Genomic DNA, 21,706 nt, shown 5'->3' on the forward strand with positions numbered 1-21,706 from the left:
ATCAGCCAGTCTTTAGCTCTCTGAGGCCAGGAGGAGACAATGTCCATAGCAGGCAGCGTTCTAGGCTCTGGCCTTGTCTCCTGGGACTTGCCTGGCACTACCACAGCTAGGACAAGACTAGCGAGCCACTAGTTTGAGCCCCAGAGCTGTTGGTTCCCTGCGTAATCAAAGCACTTGGCAAGAGAATGCATAGTTGTAGGAAAAAAAAAGAAATCTTCCCTATCCTGCCCCTTGAGTGTGTAGATGGCAGATGCCCTTAATGACGAGTTCTCTTTTTTTTTTTTTTTTTATTGTCATTTTTGGTGCTACAGGCTTCCTCTGGCAGTGCCAATGAGGTGGAGACAGCAATGGGTCTCATCATTGGTCATGCCTACTCAGTGACTGCAATTCGGAAGCTGCACCTTGGAGAAAGGCTCACATTCTCTTTTAAGGCAGAAAAGCTCTTCATGATCAGGCTGAGGAATCCCTGGGGGAACAGAGAGTGGAATGGCGCCTGGAGTGACAAGTAAGTGCTGCAAATCCAATGTCAACGGAACAAAACTGTGTTTAGGGCCACCAGAAGTTAAATGCATGATTAAACGCTGAGATGAAACATCAGCCTGCAGTACTCAGAGATGTCTGAAATGTTGTGCTGCCTCTTCCCAAGCATAGCATTCTGTGAGCAGATGAATGCATCTGGGAGCAGCCAAAGAGATTATGACTTTCTGGACCTTAGTATACATCATTCTTCTGGCCCACTGTATGATGAGTAGAAAAATAGCCTACAATTAAGGTGATGAGTCAAGAATATGAGGTTTGTTCCTAGCTTCACCACTGGGTTTGTCTGTGACTCAGTTTCTCATCTGTTTTGGTAGCTATTGGGGAGGGTATGAGTCTTTCATTCTTAGCTAATTGAAGTGACTGGTGAAAAATGCTGTAAAATTGCCATATTTATAACTTCTTGAATTATTTTATGTTGAGTTTTAATGTGGGCCATGAGCTTAGCAGGCAGCCCTACAGAGTTGGAAATGATTGCTGAAGGGGTTGTATTCCATTGCTGACAATTAACTCATGAAAAACATTTAATTAGGATGTTAGAGTTCAACGGTGTGCTTACCAGCCGCTTTTAGTATTTAATAATGCAATGCTCTTAACAGCATATTAAGTTCCTATCTTCCATACTGCAGCTAGAAAAAATCTATTACTTTCAAAAAGGATTTTGATTCAGATGAAATACTGAGCTGACAAAATGCAAAGAAGAGTTGGTGTGTCTTGTTTAACTTAAGCCCAAGCTCTTGTCTTGCACAGCTGCCACTCATTCCAGTGGAAGCACTGAGGACTCTGATGCTGGACCATGATTTTTGGCCTAACAGAATAAAACTGAGAATTTCTAAATTGTTAAAGAAAATGTCTGTTATGGCAGGCAACCTCACTTGCCTCCTGCCAAACACCTTCACCTTTATCCTCCAAGTACTTATAGAAAGGGAATGAGGACTTGTGGCTCCATTTTTCTTTCCTGTAACACATAAGACAAAGAGCTCGTGTCGTATTCTATCATGTTGTCTGATCTAAGCATCAGAACACTTACATTTAGGATCCTCTGCTCCCTGCAGTTTGGGGAGAGAGGCATGTCCCTCTGGGGAGCAACGTAGAGCATGTAAATACATCCTAATACAGGCAATGAAGTGTCTGTGCGCTGTACTGTTACTCTGGAAACTGGACACGAGGCATGTACTGCGACAATTTCTTCTCAAAGGCTCTCTGGGGAAATCTAGGAAGCCCTCATGCCTCTTTTTCTTAAAGAGATTGAAAGACAAAGATGATAATCTGGTTTAAGTGAAGCGTTCAGTAAGCTCCTGAGGAGGGAATCCAGGTTTCTTTGAAGGGCCTTTAGGAAATGGAGTCAATCTCATATGACCTTCCAAACCAGCTGTTTAATGGTCCTAAGGGAGAGTGTGACAAAAGAAATCGATAAAGTTCTGCTCTAGTTGTGCCAATTGCCATTCACCTCCTTTTTTAAAGTAGCTTTCAAATCAATTAATGTTTTTAAACTCCTTATGTAAGCCACACACCTTTTTTTTTTTTTCCTGAATATCATCTACCCTTTTAATATTCCAACGTTACCTTTATAAAAAGAGGCCATGAGAGAATTCTACTTGCGATTATTCTTTCAGATGAGAGTATTTACTTTCGTTCACTACATCTTTGTTGTTGTTGTTGTTTGTTTTGGTTTTGCCTTCTAGCTCTGAAGAATGGAAGAAAGTCAGCAATGCAGAACGTAAGAGCTTGGGACTCACTGTTGAGAATGATGGGGAGTTCTGGTGAGTGGGAGTCGTGGAGAATTTGCAGATAATGGCTACAATGAGAAATTGTCATTACCTCTGTGATTTATCAGCTTCAAAAACAACTTTTCCAAATGGATAATGCATTATCCAGTCCCGGCAGGAGGTCTATTTCTTTTAAGCTCTCAAATGATGACAGAGAAGAACAGGAAAAAAAACGGATTAAAAACTAGATGAATAAAATGAGTTGTTCTCAGTAAATGTGAGTTTTGAACACCTTCAAAATCTGTTATATATATTTATGACAGTCACTCATAATCCAAAATAACACGTGCTGATTTACAGACAGAACGCCAAATATTGAACACGTTATCAATTCTGTTTACTGACTGCTGTGTAGGATTTCTAGGGCAACCATGACTGAGGTATCTGTAAATACAATTGCAGCAAGTGAATTTCGGTGTTTGTCAGTGTTTTCCAGCATGTGGAAAAGGTGTGTTCATTTTCTACAGAAATTCTAGAACTCTGTTTCCACCGTGCTTGGATCCAACAAGGCATTCCAGCAACGTCTTCAGCAGAACTGCTAGTCAGGCGCAGTGTGGAAAGTCTTCAGTTTCCTTGGCTTTGTCAGAACCAGCAACCAGAAGCCACCTGTAGGGTTTGGTCCTGGGCCATTAATAAGCCAGGAAACTATAGTAGTCCACAGATACCAAGCTGTTCTCTTTTACAAAGAGGGAGCAAATGTTTTTTTACTTGTAGCCTGGTCTGTTACCATGGCAGGCACAGGCTATAGCATTGAGATGGTGCTAAATAAAAACTATGTCCAGAGTACTCACATTTGAGTCATGTTCAGAGACAGGTGTAACAAGAAGGACTGTAATAATGTTCTTGAGGAGTGGATTGTGCTTTGGTTGCAGGTGATCTCTTCTGCCATTGCAAGATGTAAGCTATCAAATCCAGACTGCTAGATACAACCTTTCCTTTAGGCTCAGGTCCTGCAACTGAACAAATCCAGAGCTGACCAAACACCCTGAGGTGACAGTTTTTTTAATTCAGTTCTAAAGTAGTGTGATTGTGGCTTCACAAATATTTCCACATGGAGAGGTTTCTAGTGAATCAGTTTGCCCACTGGAAAGTCGAGCAATGCCTACTTTTAAATTACCATAGGATTTCATGTGTTATTTTGGCTCTTTGGGTGAATAGCATTGATTATTAAAAAAACAAAAACACACAAAACAAAACATGATTTTCTTGGTGTCCTGTGGAATAGGATGACGTTTGAGGACTGGTGTAAGAATTTCACTGATGTGGACATCTGCCGAATTGTGAATACTTCCTACTTTAGTATCCACAAGACCTGGGAGAAGAAAATGATGCACGGGGCTTGGGCAAAGAATTCAGAGCCCCTGCTAAATCGCTGTGGTGGATGCTTTGATAACAAGACCTTCCTTCAGAATCCCCAGGTGGGAGTCTCTATTTTGTACAGTATTGAAGTATATGCACTTTAACTAGGGTTCTTGAATGATCCACCCCATTCAGGAGTCAGCAATGGCTACTTACCAGAAGCCTCATTGCAAGTGTCTGTTCTCTGGGAGTATGCTAGCTCCCTGTGTGTTTCAGTGAGTTCTGTGAAACCTTTCAGAAGTTTAGGTACTTGTTTAGGACTGATGAGTCAGGCATGCCAGAATTAGTGAAGTCCTGCCTGGACTTCTTTGTTTCCCAGTTCTAGATAGCAGGGTCTATTTTTCTACTGACAGAACTCCATCCCCTTAACATCCTTAAACATCTCGATGATTTCATCCACTATAGCTAGTTAGTATTCCTTTGGATTCATCTAAGTTTCTCAAAATACCTAGTTTCTTCGCCAAGCTCACCCTCTCACCAATATTACAAAAAAACCCTTTCTTTGTCTCATCCTACCTGTAACTTTTAAGCTATTCAGGTTCTCTCTTCATCCATTCTTATGTAATTTCTCACTTTCCTTCCCCTCTCAGTGGGGGTATATTTTCAACTCAGTGCATGGAAATTCAGACATAAAACCCTGGCTGTCAGTGAGATCCGGCACCTACTGCTTAGTTATTATTTTGAAAATTGACCTTTCTGTTCTCTCGTAACTCACTACATATCTTAGATTCATTAAAGATGTTCCTTTGTCTGCTTCTCTGCACTTATGGGAAGTTTCTGTCAGCACCCCTGAATTTTCATAGCAGGATATTGGAGAACTGCAGCCTTTGCTGTTTAGACTGGGAGCAATCTCAGACTCCAAACTCATCCTGTCATTTTCGTGTAGATGGAGAAGCAGTTATTTACTCCTCTGTCTTATGTCAGTGCCTCCTTTCCAGAAGGTGATTTTGTTCAGATATTCCCATGTATGATTCTGGACGTATTTCAGGTGCTTGTCTGGGTCTCATTTGTAAGTGTTTAGCTGCCACAGAGAACAAAATATACATGTTATGGCTGAGTACAGTGCCTGATGCAATGGAAGTTTTTATTCCAGTTGTCTTCAGGCTGGTTGATTAAAAGGCTCTTAATAGCAGTGCTGGAACACACTTGTGTTACCTTGGGGCCATTATAAATAACTATGGCAAATGTAAGGCACCCTAAGGTTAGGCTTAGTGTTACAGTTAGGGTTATGTTTAGGGTTGTTGGGAAAGAGAGAAGGCTCAGAGTCCTGTTGTGTGTGGGGTTGCGTAAAGGCTCCCCAAGGGAGTTCAGGTGTACCCAAAGGCTTCCGTTGGGAGCACTTTTTGATGGTCTCACATCTATCTGTTCTCCCTCTCCCTGACTGACATTGAAGCCTCCTTGAAGTTCATCTGTACCGAGAGAAACTGTGACACTTCCATTCCTATTAAAATAAGAGAATTTAAGCCAAGTATAAATGTATTCCTACAGCCACCTGTTGATTTTCAGGTTGCTATCCCTTAGGACAGCTGAAATGTCATCAGATGAAAGATAATCACAGTTGCACACCTCTCATCTGACCAAGAGAGCTCTCTTGCACTATCACATCTCCATTTCCACACCTCCATTTGCTCTGGGACATCCTGGGCTGTCTAACAAGATAACACTGCATACAGTTCAACAAGGGACAAGAATAAAAATGTACTGTATGTTGCTGCATGTTTTTATCTGAATTTTTAGATTCGTGCTGCAGAGGCTCTTTACAGCCCCTAGGACTTCCTCTTACAGGGTCCTGTGCTTTCTCTGCCTCAGTGTTAATACAGCACACAAATAAGTGTACAAGCATTGAGTTTGCACCATGTAACAGCCAGCTCACAATAGCAGGCAGTAGGTGTATAAGAGGCTGATCTGGACTGTACATCCTAGGAACAATTAATGAAGCCCAGAGGCTTGGGAAGGTATTGATTTTCTTTCCAAAATGGCTGTGCTTCAGCCCATGCTGGCAGAGGACAGTGCTTCCTCTGTGTGTGTGTGTGAAACTGCCTGAGATGATGAGGGTTAGTGGTGAGAAATGGGAAGGATGGCGCCTTATTCTGCAGAGCTCTAACCACAGAGGGATGTGAAGTCATTACAGGGGATCATTCCACAACAGTAACCAAGGCAATCTCAGTACCTATCTCAGAGCAGAGCTCAGAGAGGATTTCAGCAGCTCTTGGAGGACCAGGGAGTTGAACCACTGATGAGATTTCTCTCCACGCTAGTCAGAGAATTTCAGCTTAAAAAATCAGGGTGTGCGGTGTACGTAGTACCCAGGTGTGCACCACTGCAGTTTTATGCTTTTATTTATTTGCATCACATTCAAAAGTATTTGAGAATGGAAATTTAGTTAGATTGAACAGCATCTGCCTATATTTGGCATAAATACCACCCTCTTCCCTTCCACTGCTTCTAACAACTTCGATTTGCCCCCCTGTACGCAAGAAAGAAGTAAAATCCAAATGAGTCTCTAAGAGTAAGTGAATTTGCATGTTTAATTCTTAGATAGAGTAGATTCAGGGAAAAAAATTACTAGTATTTGGAAGACTCCTACGTTTGCAGGTCACTCATAAGGACGATATTTGAAAGTCACTGGCCCTGGTTAGATATTCAAGTTGAAAGAAGAATCCAGAATGATCGAAGACCCTATCTGGAGTCTGTCGATTTAATTTTTTATCTAACTTCTGATTTATGTATATCTAAATAAAAGATAGTCTTTTGCTTTCACAGCAGCTGTTCTCTTCTGCTGCCTCAACAGTTATTTTGTAATATTGTCTCATGCTGTCCTGTTAGGCGATTTACCTGTTTTTTTCCTTTGTTGTTTTTTAATTATTTATTATTATTATTATTATAGTATTAATTTTCAGCTGCGAATTGCTGAAAATATCTTTTATGCAGAACTTTCCTCCCACCCACAAATGTATTTTCAGTTGCTTCCTTTGTACGTATATATTTCCTTGGTGATGGCTTTATTTTTAGTCTCCTAAGGAATTAACAGCTTACCCTCTTCTCTCTGGTACTAGTACATCTTTGATGTTAAGAAGACGGAGGACAAACTGTTGGTCTCATTACAACAGGAGGATCGGCGCAGGTACAAGAAAGAAGGGAAAGGAGAAAACATCATAATTGGCTTTGAAATATTCAAGGTAGGCAGCCATCTGCAGTACTGGTTCAGAGTTTGCTCAGCAATCTGGCTTCATTCTGGCAAATGAGGTATTTGGCAGATAGAGGCATGATTATCACGGAAGGGTCTGGCTCTCCTCTCCACATGGGCTTTGCATGTATACTGCGTTGTCACCAGAGCTGACATTAGACAGACTATCTGAACTATATTAAATTTAGTTTAATTCAAACTGTATTTGAACTAAAGGAACATAAATCATTGTTCCCTATTGCAAAAGAATTTTAAGTGCTTTTCCTTATTCCAAGCTTTGAGGAGACAGACCGTATTTTCATAAAAAATATTAACTCTCGATACACGGGGGTTTTATTTCTCCTCTGGCTGGAGGCTCCTGCCTGAATTTCATCAGCAAATACAGCCAAGTGAATGAGTTTTAAAAGTCTGCAGTTTTTCTTTTCTGACTCAGAAAGGCCAAAAGAATCAAGAGTGATTTCAGAAGCTGGAGTGGTGAGTAGGAAATGAGCATATGTGAAAGGGAGCCAAAGGGATCCCAAACACTAATTTAATTGCACTCACAGGGCAAATTGTGTAAAATGAAAACACAAGAACCAAAAGAAGCAGGAAAGCAAGAGAAACTGCCATGTGTCTGCTTTTTCATTGTGGAGTGGGATTGTTTTGTAACCTTTTTCTCTAACTAGTGGGGTTGCACTGAGATTATGGCCCTACGTCAGAAAACAGTAATTTTTAAAGTCAGTTGGAGCTGTTGACATCTGTACCACACTCACATGTTTGACAATCACCTGTTAAGCAGATAATATTGATAAATGTTGATACAGAAAGTAGAATAATCTACCTATGCCTTTGTCATGTCTAGCCTTCTATCTAATTACTAGGAAGGCTTAGAAAAGAAATTGCATCTTTGGAAAAATGTCAGTACTCTATCTTTTATTTCTGTTCAATAATTTGCTATTTCAGAAAAGTTCTAAACCACCAGACTCATTAGCATGGCTAAGGGTCTTCATAAGACCATGGCCTAAATAATCAGAAGACAAAATACCGCAAAAGAATATAGGGTGGCCATTGCTCACAGGAGAATAGGTTCATGTTTTAACTGTGCTGTGGCAAACATTAGTTGCCTGAAGAGGGTGTTAATAGAGGGTGAAAATATGGCTGTGTGCATCAGTTCAGATGCTCTAGATTAAGAGCCTGCTATGTAGGGCTGGAATGCTCTGTCTCACATGTGGAGTACTACAAGCTAGAGAAAGTAGGCGGATGAATCTCATCCTCCTCTAAGATGGCAGTGTAGCTTAGCAGATGGAGTCTTTGGAGTGTGTGTGCATCTCTGCAAATATTCAAAACTCTGCAGTAGCATTATGTCTCTGCTAGTGGGTGTATGTCTTTGCCTGTCCCAAACTCTCAGCTCCACTTAGGTATATACATGTATACACCAATATGGTGAAGTGCAGAAAAGCACTGCTTGGGAGCCTGTGTGGGCTAGCAGTTGGAGCACTCGGTTGCCCATCAGGACCATGTCCATGTGACAGCTTCAGTGGTTAAACGATTTGCCTTTATGGTACATTGTCTTTTCTGCCCATAAAAGGCTGTGTGCTATGCAAGGAAAATCCTGCCTGCTGTCTCTTGATAATCCCTCCTTCAATCAATCCCTTTACTGCTCTGTGGCTGTAGGTAGAGGATAACAGAAGCTATCGACTACACAAGCTGACCGTGCAGGAGAGAGTGGCCACATCTCCATATATCAACACACGCACCGTGTTCTTGAAAAGGATCCTTAAGCAAGGCCGCTACATCCTTATCCCAACTACATATCTTCCTGGCATCACTACCAAGTTTATCCTGAGACTCTTCACAGATGTGCCGTCAAAACTCAGGTACTTTGCACTCACAGCTGTGTGAGATCTTCCTTCGCCTATATTGGCTGCACCTCCTTGGAAATGGCTGCCTGGTTGCCCTCAAATGTCCTTGACTCACTAGCGGGTATCACTGCGCAACTCCAGAAGTAGGCCTTTGAGATGGTCAGGGTCACCTCCAAGAATCTCCAGATGGCTCACTGGGATTTGTGTGTGCTCAGGACATTTTTGCTTAGAGACCCAAGGACAACTGAGTCTGGGACTTCTGACCTTTTAGTTGGGTTTCTGTAGTTGCCTCAAGTTCTAGATCAGAACCCTGAGCACTGGTTGTTGTTGGTACAGTTGATACTATTTGTCTTTAACCAATCTCATTTGAAACTAGGGGTTATTTGTGAAGGCAGAACTACTGCTTGCTGAAATCAGGCCCACTGAACATCTGTCTTGCTTTGATATTTTTTACCATGTTTCAGATTTTTTTTTCCTGCTACTTTTGTGGAGCTGTTATGCAAGGGATGCTATACATTTGGTTTACTTTGATTTTATTTTTGTGTTATTTCTGTATAACAAACTCGAACAAATCTCAGGTTCTGAAAAGGCCAAAATTATGCAACCATTGATAGTTTGCTTGACATTCATTGCTTCAATTGCTTTGCTTTGATTTTTCAGAGAGCTGACAGCAGATAAACCTAAAATGACATGTTGGAGTCTTCTTTGTGGCTATCCACGGAGAATCACCCAAATCAAAATTCACTCTGCAGAAGGTTTACAGAAGCAAGATAGATCAGGTGGTAAGTGTAAAGCGAGTCTAGAGTGGAAAGGGCTTCTTCAGTCCTACAAAGCTGACCTAAATCGATATGTAAGCACTTAGAAGTTATCCAAACAAACTGAAGGTTTGTGGGATTTTTTTGCAACTCGTTGTAAAATCTTCTCAAAAGGAGAGCTTGGATTAATAAGATGATGTAAAACAGCAAGAGTCATGTGTCATCTGTGCTGGTCAAGAGCAATAATAGTCGCGAGAATCTTGTGAGAAGCTTTTTGTAGAGGTTGGTAAGAAATTGGCCTTTCAGGGACATCTGTTTTCTAAGTTTAAAACATGCAGGGAGACAGCTGAATAGCGCAGACTCTTATGGTGTATTTCATGGCCTTCAGAGCACTTTGCTCTTCATTACCGTAGGCATAATAGCACTTCAGGGAAGAAATTATGGTATTCAAATAACCCTTTCCAGTTAGGTAAACTAAGAGAGGGAGAGGTTAAATAACATGTGCTGGACTGTCTGTCTACATGTCAAAGGAAATATCCTGAAATAAGAACACTAAAATGTCTTTATGGCACTTGATGTTGACAGTTAATTTGGAAACTTGTCCAGTTGTTATTTGCTTCCTCATTTTCTACTCCCACTCTCTCCGTATGTCATCCTTCACTTTCCATGACCGGTGGAATAGAAAAAGCCAGACACATCCAGCAGTAAGTGATTGATAGGAGGGAAAGCAAAGGGGCAGAGATACTACAGTAAACTTGGAATAGGAAACCGAAGAGTTTGCTGGAACATTGGCTGTGTTTGCTCTAGATAACTATTCATCTCTCTTTACTTTAAGATGTGGAACTCAGTTTCGTTAACTCCTTGTAGAGAAGTCATTAGACTTAGACCTGTAGTACTGTTCATCTTCAGTCTCGTGAAGCAGCTGTAAAATTTCTCCTACCAGATGGCTACGATTTGGTTGCAGTTTCATTTTCATAGTTGTTCTTTGCACCAACCAAAGAGTGAGTGAATCCACTTTTCACTGTGCAAGACCCTTTATGTTAACTCTGTTTGTCTCTTCAGGGGACAGGAATGTTAGAGGGAAGAGACGTAGGAATTGCTTCAGTTCATTTTTCTAGTTACTTCTCTTGAAAAATATGAGATACAAACACCTCAATTAAATAAGCCCTGTAATTCCACATTCTCAGAAAGTCAGGATGGGTGGATGAGACTGAAGGGGCTATCCGTGAAGGAAATAGCAGAGCAGTGCTTTGAAAAGAGGCAGTGTGTTCTTGTTCTTGCCCTGAGAAGGACATTTTCATTTTTAAGGATTTTTTTTTCTCTGTTTAAAATTCCTTGAACATTTTTCTCTAACATTCCCTGCAATCAAGCAATAAAAGCCAATTCTCCTCCCTTAGCATTTCGCAATCCTTAGCACAATTACAATCTTGACAAGATCATTCAAAATGATTGCCTACAGCTGCCAAAGAGCAAGCTTTGTCCCGGAGAACATTGTTGGATCAGGTGCATTGTGACACAGAGCTCAGGAATATATAAATGAAACTTAAAAACAACGTGTAAGAGATACTCTAAAGTACAGCACACACCCAAATACCTTTAGGACTCAGTGCTACCACACATGTTCAGGTTGAGCAGAAGCATCTTCAGCACCCAGTGCTGGACTTATAATTACCCTGACAAAACTGAACAGGTAACCTGTTGTGGGAAGAACTGTACATAGGAAATGGACTCACGGATGTTCTCTTTAAATATAAGCAAAATTTGAACACAAAACCTAAATGTATCTTATTGTTTGTCTTTGAGTAAATCTTCACCAGCAAAGTTAAAATATTTTCCTTTTGTGTCAATGGAAAGCTTTTAGTAAAAGCTTTTTTATTTCTTTTCAGTCTGTGGTACCAAATCTCATCTGTTCATAAGGCACTGAAGGAAAGCAGAGATGATTCACTCCAGCAGCTTCCCTGTTGTCTTGAGTTCTTCTGAATGTTTCTTACCAGCATTGTTTTTTCTATAAGTATCTCCGTCTCACAGGGTACATTCATAGATTGTTTTACAGAATGGCACTTCTTATAGCAGCTTTAGACAAATGGAGTTGGTAGAGAGCATAAATAAGAAAATCGTGAAGCCAAATGTGCACATTTGTGCTACACAATAAAAGCAAGCTGTGCAGTGACAAGGCTAACAACCCATAGCTGGCACTCTGCCTTCTAAGGGCGCCTTGCTGGGAAGCTTGGCAAAGTTCCTGATTGATACTAGTGTCCATTTTTTGGTAATGTGAAAAGCTGGATATGGCACATTTCTCATCTTTGGTGTTTTTTGTTGTTGTTGTTTGTTTGTTTGTATTTTAGATTAAAAAGATTGTATATAGAAATTCACCGAAGCACACTTTATGGCTGGGTTGTAAATACATACTAGGAAGTGATGTGTTAATGTGTGACGTTAAATATCGCATATTCTGAGATTGTTTCCTAATACTGCCACAAAAGAATTCAATTCATTGTCATCTCTCATCTCCTTGGCTTCTTTCTCTCTGGTTTTTCTGAATCCATGTCTGGACGCTTTCCCATGCTTATCTCAAGGAGAAATAGCAGCCAGGTATTCAAAAAAGACTTATTTGCATTGGGATCTCAAATCAGCTATCTCACAAGTGAGTTTAGACCTCAGTCACATGGGTAGTTACCAAATTGCAGCTTTACCTGCCACCAGCAGCATTTCCTGATGTGAACTTGACTTAAAAATCAGCAGCAGCCTCCTGTCTAATTGGTACTGTGAGATGAGGGAAAAGGCCACATGGCAACTCCCATTGGGAGCGACAAGGAGAGATTTCCCTTCAGGTTAGGCACAGTCAATGTTTATTCAAGTAGAAAATGGGTAGATTAACTGGTAGTCTTTGCTGTGAAGAGGGCCTCACACACAGGTTACTCATTTTCTGGCTGCAAAGGTTGATAGCAACTTGTTTCCATGTGAGCTGCTGTATCAGATTATCCCCACCGTGCTTTTCACAAGCGTTTCTTGATTTCTCAATCTACTGATCTGCAGCATCTCAGCTCTCAAGCTGCTGCTTTTCTTCTGCTCAGTCTGTCATCAGTCAGCGGTATTCCCCCTTGTCCAGCTCCCTGCTTGATTTGTGTGAAGCATCGCTATCGTCCCTTAGCACAAAGAGAAGACAGAACTTGATGATAATGAAGGAAGGTATGTTTCTTTGCAGAGCATGTGAGAGCTGAGACACCTCATTACATTTCTGTGACAAACTGTCCTGAAAACACCAGGATATCTCTATACTCTGACACCGGTGTATGTGGCTGTGCAAAGTAAGAGGAACCCGAACACCTTTTGTTGGTGTATCTTGGATAGAGGGATCTTAGACTTAAATGAACTGTTCATCACATAAGCCCGTCGCTGTTATCTGAGAGTTGCACACAACTTTCTGAGCAACTCCAGGAGGAGAATGAAGATTGCATAGCAAGTACACACCCAGCCTGGCTCATGAACTGGTTGTCATCAGAACCCTGCTCCCTGCCACAGGAAGGCTGTTTAATCTCTATTTTAAATGTTTATTTGAAAGTTCTTCCTTGCTGCTGTCTGTGATCCATTGTGCCGTCTGGAAAAAGTAACGGATGGCTTGCTGTTGACAAGAGTAACAGACGAATCTAGCTGTCTAGAATCAGTGCATATTGGCTGCTTCTCTTGAAGTACCTCTCTCTGAGTTAGCTTGTGCTGAAGTTGATCCAGCTATCTGCGAGCCAAGTATGGTGGCAGGTTTGCAAGAAGATGGGGAAGTGCTGTGCACTTCTTCTCTCTCACATTCCCAAGTCTGTTTTAAAAATTGCTCTTGCTACTGTCTGTCACACTCTTTTCCTAACAGTTTATCTTCCAGAACAAATCGTCTTTTGCATTAAGTCTTTCCACTGGAATTCCATGCTGAATTCACACGTGTAATTGCATTTCGCTATTTCTTTTCTAAACTAGGTATTGTGATCCCTGGTAAATAACATTCCTGGTAAAGGGAGTATCTGGTGCCTTTAGTGGCAGTTGCCCTGGGAACAGTCTGAGAAATAGAAGGAAGGAGAGGGCAAAAAGCAGCTGGTAAATATTCAGCAAAAGCATAAGAAAGGAAAGGGAGAGAAAATGGAGGAGGGAGGGAATTTGCTGATACCGGAGGAAATATTCTCATTTGTTATCAGTACTGCAGGAGAAGCTAAAAGGCATCACCTGAAAAAGGACTCAGCTGCAGAAGGCAGAACAACCTGTTGTAATTTTCAAGGCAGCCCTCATGTCTTAGCACTGTCTGCTGTGTTTGGCGCACGTCTTTTTCTAGTGACTGGGTTTGTCATCGTGCTTGGTATACCCGTAGGAGCAGTCTGTCTGGAGAAGAGCAGGAACGTCTATGAGAACTTTTTCTCCAGAAAGCCTTTTGTGTTTCGTACAGTGCTGAATGATGTGGATGTTAGATCTTTAGTCCGAATCTTCCCCTTCCCTCCCTGCCAAAAAATATGTTAGCCTTAGATAACTGTGCGTAGATTTCTTTAAGTCTTAGAAATGTTAGGACAGCTGTCATTACTGCTCATGTGTTTCTGGTCTTCACAGATTTCAGCTTTTTCTTGTGCTGTTCTTCCCTACAACTTCCCAATACAGCATCGTGGCCGTAGGAGAAAGATGGAACAGCTGTTTATGCAGGTGCTGTTCATGCACCTTGTGGTGCTCATGGCGTAGCTTGAATCACGTGTAACTGAGAACTGAACCGAGTCCTCCTTTCTCTGCCAGAATAGTTGCCAGAGTAGCAGCTCCAGTTGTTTCCCTGCTCAGCTTATGGTGAATGCTAGGATATTGCTTTTCCACATTAGTAGCCCTTTCTGCACTGTCATCGTCCTGTAAATAAACCAGGCACGGAGCTGCAAAGTACTGAACCAACTGTGGCTGAGAACACCTCTTGTTCCATCCCACATGTGCAGCTCTCCCATTTCTCACTTCTTCTTCTGGGCTTGAAGCCAGTCCTCCTAATACAACTGGCCGTTCAGCAATGTGATCATGAGGGCATGCTGTGCAGGTACCATTCGTGTACCATTCCCTCTTCTACCTCCCTCTTTTTTTCGAGCTTGTTCTGAGAATTTAAACGTTTCTTTTAAACATTATCTTTCCTTTTCCTTTATAAGTCCCTTCATTAATAGTTTCTCGGTCCAGCAAATTCACCTGTTAGCTCTTAAAGCCCACCACTTTCCCCACCACTTCTTATCCTCTGTGTCTCTTGATTACTGTTAATAATCAGATGTTGCTTTGCTCTTAGCCTGTGGCTGTCTCATGCAGGACCCCATTTTATTCAGATCTATTTTCCAAATCTCTTTGCAAAGGGTGGAGCTCTTCCATCACTGATTACACAGCGTGGTGCTGCCTTGTGCCCCAGAGCTAAATCCACACGTTCAGTGACACAGAAAGTAATTGCCTATCAGAAAAGCCAATGCATCGCTACCTGCTGTAGGAAGTGTGATATGTTGTCAGGGTAACAGGCCTCCATGTGTCTGGCCAGGTGTAATCACAGCGCAACATATGGAAAAATCTTTTTCTTTCTCATCAGTGGAAGGAGCTTCTTCTGTTTTGGATGTAGCTGTTATGTGGTTGTGTTATGTGCTTGTGTGAGATGTTAGTATCTGTTCCTGTAAATGAGTGATGCATTTGAGGAAAATCATACAGGGAATGAATTGTTTAAAAATGAAAGCTGCCTTAAAATCACGCTGCCGTATGGCTATCATTCCAGTGGTGGCATTTTCAACTAGATGGGGGATAAAACGTGTGTAAGAAACAATCACGAGTCTGACTTGCACTTACGCACACTCAGTTACTTTATTTAAAATCCATATCACAAAAGTAGAAAGGGGTGGGAAAAATAGATATGCTGTTGTTAACACTAGGAATAGATAGAAATACTTGTGTTGAAATAAAAAAAAAAAATGTAGTGCCTGTGTTTAATTAAAGTTAATTAGAAAGTGGAGTGGTCTGTTCCATTCCAGGGTAAAGGCAAGTTTTCTTCCAGATCAGTTCTTGCTCCCCATTGGAATGGAAAGAAAACATCATTTATAACAAACTGGAAATGTTCAATGTAAAAACAACAAAGAATTTCTAGATTTTTTTTCTAGAAATTTCTAGAATGTTGACTTTTCTCAGTGGGTTACATATGATTAAAGTGTAATTTAAAATATTAACTGGACCTATGATAGATACAAATATATTATGGTAATTTAAACTTTAAAATAACATAGACCCAAATGACAGAACCAAAGAAATTTTATCAGGTTCATGGGAATTAAATGAGAAACTGTGGAGGACTCGCTTTGACAGTTTCCTACAGAAAATGTTGTTGCAACCAGTGCACTCCTATGGGTTTTGACAATATTTTATTTTTTTTGGAAGAGCAACTGCTTCATGAAAATTACCTCCTAACATTAATGCTCATATCAGAATGCAGTAGACAGCATTTTCAAGCTAGGCACTGAGATGTGTATTCAGTGATCTAAAAGCAGCTCTGTGCAGTTCCTGTCCTTGTCCTCCTTAGGAATTGTGGATGACAAAAAGTTTTGACCTTCTGTTTTGACCCAGGAGCCCAAACTACAAATGAGATTACATATGTGCAGATGCATTTTGGCTCTTATGTCTTGAGCAGCGTCAGGGAGTTTCACTTGGAAGACTTTGTTAGATGAGCCAGGAGGATGTACAGCAGGGGGATGTGGGAAGATCGCAATCCCAACCAAGAAGTGAGCTGGTTTCTTGGTAAACGGTGCTCAGCTTCCAGCTCCGAGCATCCAGTTGTTACTGACGTAAATGACGTATTTCACCCCTGCCAGTTAGGAAACCAGCCGTGTGGACGTGATGTGCTCTGCTGTCCTGTTCCCATGCTTACTAGCAGTGATGCCAGCCACAGGAGGACGTTGCTCCTGCTGGGTTTCTGGGGGTCTCAGCTGCCATTCTGTGTCCTAATGGCCATGCTGCTGTGTTCTAGGAGCAGATCCCTATGTGCTTATCAAGTGTGAGAACCAAAAAGTGCGGTCCCCTGTACAGCACGATACTACCAGTGCCGTCTTCAACACACAAGTGATTTTCTACAGGAAGAACATCGACAGTCCCATCATTGTCCAGGTGAGATAAACCACATGGGGCGGGCTGCCAGAGACAGGCAGGGGAGCACAACACCATCACTGGTCTGAATGGCGTGATGTGTGTAGATTCTTCCTTCACATGACGGTTAACCAGGATGAAAGTGTGAGAACCACTGCCCCCCTTACTGTCCTGATGCTGTTTAGCTGCTCAACTGATTCTCTAGCCCCGGTCTTTTCCATAGAACAGTGACTGATGACACTTAAGGAGCACTCTGACAGAGTGGACCTAGCTCTAACACAGAGGAAAAGCACGGTAGACACGGCAGAGGTGAGCACAAGCAGGCAGAGTGGCACAGACAGGCAGACTGTAAAGGTTTTTTGCTGCTGATGAGTTCAAACCAGTAATTTTTATTCCTCTTCTAGGCAGGCTGTGACCTAGAAAGCAATAAGCTGCATTTAGCTCCTTATTTGCATAGCATATGTAAATGAGCATGCAAATCCAGAATTTCCCACATGCTTACTAGACAATTAGCTAAATTTAGATTTACGCCCCCTCCTCACTCTCTTCCAAGGGGTTAATGAGAGTGACCTTCCTCCAGCACAACCCTTTTGAGTGAAGTGTGAAAGAGAAGCAGTGCTTCAGCTGGGGTTATTTCTGTCCCCTTGTCTCTAGGTGTGGAACAGCAACATCTTGTGTGACCAGTTCCTTGGACAGGCGCTGCTGGCAGCTTCACCCAGTGACCCCAGAGAAGACCAGACTCTGCAGCTCCGAGGGAGAGGCAGCCAAGAAGCCGACGAGGTGCCAGGTCACATCACCGTCAAGGTTTTTTCCAGCGATGACCTCGTAGAGCTATGAATACCAGAGCCCTGCAGAACCAGACAGAGCTGTCACCTCACAGCAGGGGGGCTTGTCTGTGCTTTCTGTGTGAATGACTTGGAAGCAAAGGTCGCACATAATCACAGTCGCTTTAAAAAGAAATAGCCCTCTAAAACTCTCCATTATCACAGGTAATGGGGAGAGAGGCTTTTAAAGGGAAAAAAATATATTTACGCATATACATATACATGTTCATGATACAGCAAACACAATAAAAGAGGGGCCAAACTAACTGTCAGCAGATGAGCTCATTAAGACATGAGCTCACGACCATCTTTCCCAACAGCATCCTTCAGGAGCTTGTGACACGTAAGCTGGAAGCACACGTGATGGTTCCCACAGGTTCCCAGCACGTCACTATCTGCTCTCAGCAGAGGGACTGGAGGCAGGATGGCTGCATCTCCGTGGCCATGTGCCAGCAGGTTGGTGTGCTTTGAACACAAGGTTGACTCGCATGGCTCAGTCCTTGTTCACTGCCAGACTCCTCCTGGGAGGGGGATTTTTTTTGAGCTTTGATTGGAAATTTTTCCCCTTTATAGAGAGAGATTTTTTTTGATAAATTTCACTGTTATTGCTACAGATCAGATATTTCTGTTTCTTGGCTAAAATGTCATTACTCAAGGAGTTCTGGCATTAGGTCTTAAGACCAGGCATGCCACGGCAACGTTAAAATAGAGGGGCATGTCTCGCAGTGATATGTTTGTCTGCATAGAGGCTCTCTTAATATTCTCTACCCCAAGCTGGCGACTCACGAATTGATATATTTAATCAAGAGAAGGGCATTTCACAATTCAGCTGTGGCTTTGTCCAGAGGACGAATTAAGTAATGGGAGCCCCCTTGCTAAGGAGGCTGTGTTTAATCCACACAATGCTAAAATGGAATAACACTCCTTTTGCCTCATTAGATGTGATTAGTAGCACCAGATACAAAGAGGGCAAAATTAGCTCATGACAAGGATGGGTGTGTCAAACAAAGATGCCATGCTGTGGCAGGTGTTAGTTTTTCTCTCTTGAAATTTTGCATAGGTTTATTGCTAATAGAGCTGGCATCTTTGATAAAGCTTAACTTGCATATGATGGAGGACAGGTATTGTTCAGATTTTCTTCAAAGCATGGTTCGGGTACAAACTTCCTTTTAACTTTTGCATATAGCCTGGCAGTAGGGTTTCTTCAGGGCAGCTGTTTCTGTGCTGTCAGGCTGTGCAGTGATTGTGGCAGTATAAAGAGGCTCACTGTGTCAGACCTCTCAGAAATGGATTTTATATGGTTGCAAATTTTGGTCTTGAAAGTGAAGCTGACTATTCTGCCTTTTGTACAGCCAGGGAACTTGGATTTCTCTGTACCTCATAACCACTTCAGTCATTTTGTGCCATTTTTATAAATTATAAAATGCCGCCCAGTAGAGTTAATGTTTTCACAAAAGGTTTTGAAGTCTCCTCAGGGCTCCAAAAGGATCATTGCTGTGGGAGGAAAATGATTTGTCTGACATGTTTGGGCTGGAATATAAGGCTATGAATGATATAATACCACCATCAGCTTAGTTGCATGTACCAAGTACCTAATTCCAGCTCTCTTTTTAAATAGCTTGGGCTCAAGCCATTTTGCACTCAGAGCATTTGTCAGCTGGGAACTACACGTGGTTGGCAGCCCCGCAGGCAAGTGTAATTCTCTGTAAACTCCTGGCTTTAGAGTTGCTTACTCTCAGATACGATTGTAAAGTGCATTTCTTTAAAAAAAAGCATGAAGTTTCTCAAACAGACCGGGCCTCGAGCAAGACACACAGGGAGCTGCAACTCAGTCTGGCTGTCCTACCGCCGCATTACGACCTGTTTACCTCACGTTTCCTCACACACTATTTTATTCCGTGGTAACTCTTCCTCTGGGCAGCGTGGTGTGAGGGGTGACTGCAGCCCATCAGACACACCTTGCACCAGGACAGCAGAGCTGTTGCGGGCCTCACCTTGCTGTGGTGTTCAGAAGGGTTCAAGCCCCGTGCAGTGAATCATAGGGCAGCAGGGTGAGCAGGAGAGCACGCTAAGGCAGAGCAGAATTGATCATGCTGTATAATCCCCTTTTCAGACAGACGTTTTTCTAGGGAGAGTTCCTTATGAGATGGGTGCAGTAAGGAGGCTTGACAAGCTGATTGATTTGGGTCAGTGTTCAGCCTGAAGAAGGTTCCTGTCAAAGCCAGTACCCAGCATGGCCAGGCTGCTTACCCCTCTGTGAAACAACTCAGCCTGAAGTCAGCCAGAGGCTTATGCCTCCCTGCTGCAGTAGGGAGTCTCTGAGAGAGACTGCTTGCCTGAGCTCATTGAGGGCACAAAGCCATCTCACCTCCTAGCTCGAGGGGGATCGCTTGGCTGTTTGTTGCAAGACCCATAGCTCTGGTCTCTGGCTCCCAGCACCACCACCCTGTCCCAACATGTGTGAGAGCTGTCCCCAGCATCAGTGAGACAGAGCCTGACCAGCAATTCTTTGTTGTGTATGGCTGATGACAAGGCAGGAAGTCACAGTGCAGTGAGTAGAGGTGGATATTTTTAGACCTTGATAATTATGTCAGCTCAAGACATCCCTGTAGCACAGGGGCAGAGGACCTTACAACACCACTGCTGCTCAGGCTGGAAAAAGAGCTTTGTTAACTTGGCTTTGCCTGAAGGTAGCGCAGTCCCAGACTTGTAGCTGTGGATCGCCTGAGCAATGCTGAGACCAAGATTTTCTGTACTTCTACATTTATTAATGTTTGGAAGTAGTTGGAGCAGGCAGGATTTGCCCATCAGCAGGAGCTGATCCACTTTGGGCACTGGCATTGTTGATTTCCAGAGGCATCTACTGCTCCCTTTCCCCCAGCATGTGGGAGATGGCAGCAATCCCGAGAGGCCAGGCCAGGAGCAGGTTGAAAGGGGAGCTGCTGCTGGGCAGGGGCCAGCACCCACTGCTCTAGGGGCTCCTTCTCTGGCTCTAGGGGCTCCTTCTCCTGTACATGGTAGGTAAGCGAGGTATGTTTGAGATAAGAGAATTGCTTTTTCAGACAGATAGGGGAATATAAGATCAAATGTTACCAGAACTGGGTACTATTTTTCAGTGGGAAAATGAAGGTGTTTGCTTTTGTGGTGGCTGCATTTTATACACTTGGGCCACCTTCAGCAGAGGGTTTTGCCCCCCTGCCTCCCCCTCAGTTAAAACGGAGGGAAATATAGTCTGAAAATGTTTCATTTCAACCTTTATTTTTCAATATGAAGAGATTTAAATAAAAGGTTAACAAAACAAAAATGTGTCAATTTCTGAAATGAAACATTTACTTTCAGAGAAAAAGAACCCCCCCCCACGCCGTTTATAACTTGCCAGGGAAGAGAAATGCGCACCTCTCCCCTGCCTGCCCCAGGCACACACCTCTGGCCCCTCTGCCCCTTCCCCCTCGCCCTTCGTCTCACAGCTGCGGCTTGTTGGGCCGGGCCGAGCGCCTCGGAGGGGACCGAGGTGACCGCCGTGGGGCCCCGCAGCAGCCGTGCTGGGGCTAGAAGAGGCGCCCCCGACACGGCACCTCGCCGTTTGCCTCAGGTCCTCGCCGGACCGACCCCTGACTGCGGGATCGAGCGGTAAGGGCCGCCTGCTCTCCTGCGACGCCCGAGGGAAGCGACGGGCCCTGCGGCCGCTCCAAGTCAGTGCTGGAGGCCTCTCCCGCTCCACGGCGGGGCCCGGCGGGTCGAGGAGACCCGAGAGCAGCGGGGGGCCGTGGGTCGGCCTCGGGCTCGCCGCTGGAGCCCGCCCCGCCACCGGCCGCAGGGGGGCGCCCGCGCCTCACGCCTGGGCCGCCGCCATTACGCGACGGCCCCGCAGGCGGCGCTGCGGCCGCCATCTTGCGGCCCCGGGGGGCTCGCGGAGGCATCGCGGGCGACTCCCCGTGAGGCGGGGAGGTGGCGGCAGGTACGGGCGGGCGGCCCCCGCGGGGCTGCTGGTGTCAGGGGGGCTGTGCAGGAACAGGGAGGCTGAGAACGAAACGTTCCCCGCACGTCCATACAGTTTTTAAATGTATATTTATGTACACACAGGTGGGTGAGGGAGGGAGAGAGGGAGAGAGACCCCCCCCCTCCGTCTGCAACTGTGCCACACTCTAGCCATTGACATACATATTTTTTAGATACAATGCACAGACCCTTATTTATATATCAATTCCTATGAATATTACACTTTTGTATGTGTTTGTATTAGGTATTATACAATCAACATCTAGAGACTTCTGTAAGGGTTGTTCTGTGCATACATATGCATACATATACATCTATAATATAGCAATAG

The 21,706-nt window shown here is 43.4% G+C and overlaps 1 protein-coding gene across 8 annotated transcripts in view; it reads left to right on the plus strand.

Moving 5' to 3' along the window:
- The window catches only part of CAPN6 (calpain 6), a 60,244-nt gene extending 42,604 nt beyond the window's left edge, over positions 1-17,640 (plus strand). For 6 of the 8 annotated variants that reach the window (XM_040572316.1, XM_040572314.1, XM_040572317.1 and 3 more), the window contains 8 exons: positions 312-505; positions 2,223-2,300; positions 3,532-3,724; positions 6,722-6,844; positions 8,506-8,708; positions 9,354-9,475; positions 16,437-16,573; positions 17,207-17,640. In XM_040572316.1, coding sequence (XP_040428250.1) covers positions 312-505; positions 2,223-2,300; positions 3,532-3,724; positions 6,722-6,844; positions 8,506-8,708; positions 9,354-9,475; positions 16,437-16,573; positions 17,207-17,389 — 1,233 coding nt within the window. In that variant the 3' untranslated portion in view covers positions 17,390-17,640. Of the gene's footprint in view, positions 1-311; positions 506-2,222; positions 2,301-3,531; positions 3,725-6,721; positions 6,845-8,505; positions 8,709-9,353; positions 9,476-11,334; positions 12,962-16,436; positions 16,574-16,775; positions 16,907-17,206 lie in introns of those variants that run through there. The other 2 variants (XM_040572321.1, XM_040572322.1) reach the window with 2 other exon arrangements.
- The last annotated feature ends 4,066 nt before the right edge of the window (positions 17,641-21,706 follow it).

The sequence above is a fragment of the Cygnus olor genome, chromosome 13 (assembly GCF_009769625.2).
Source record: "Cygnus olor isolate bCygOlo1 chromosome 13, bCygOlo1.pri.v2, whole genome shotgun sequence".
In the NCBI taxonomy this organism is placed as follows: Eukaryota; Metazoa; Chordata; class Aves; order Anseriformes; family Anatidae; genus Cygnus; species Cygnus olor.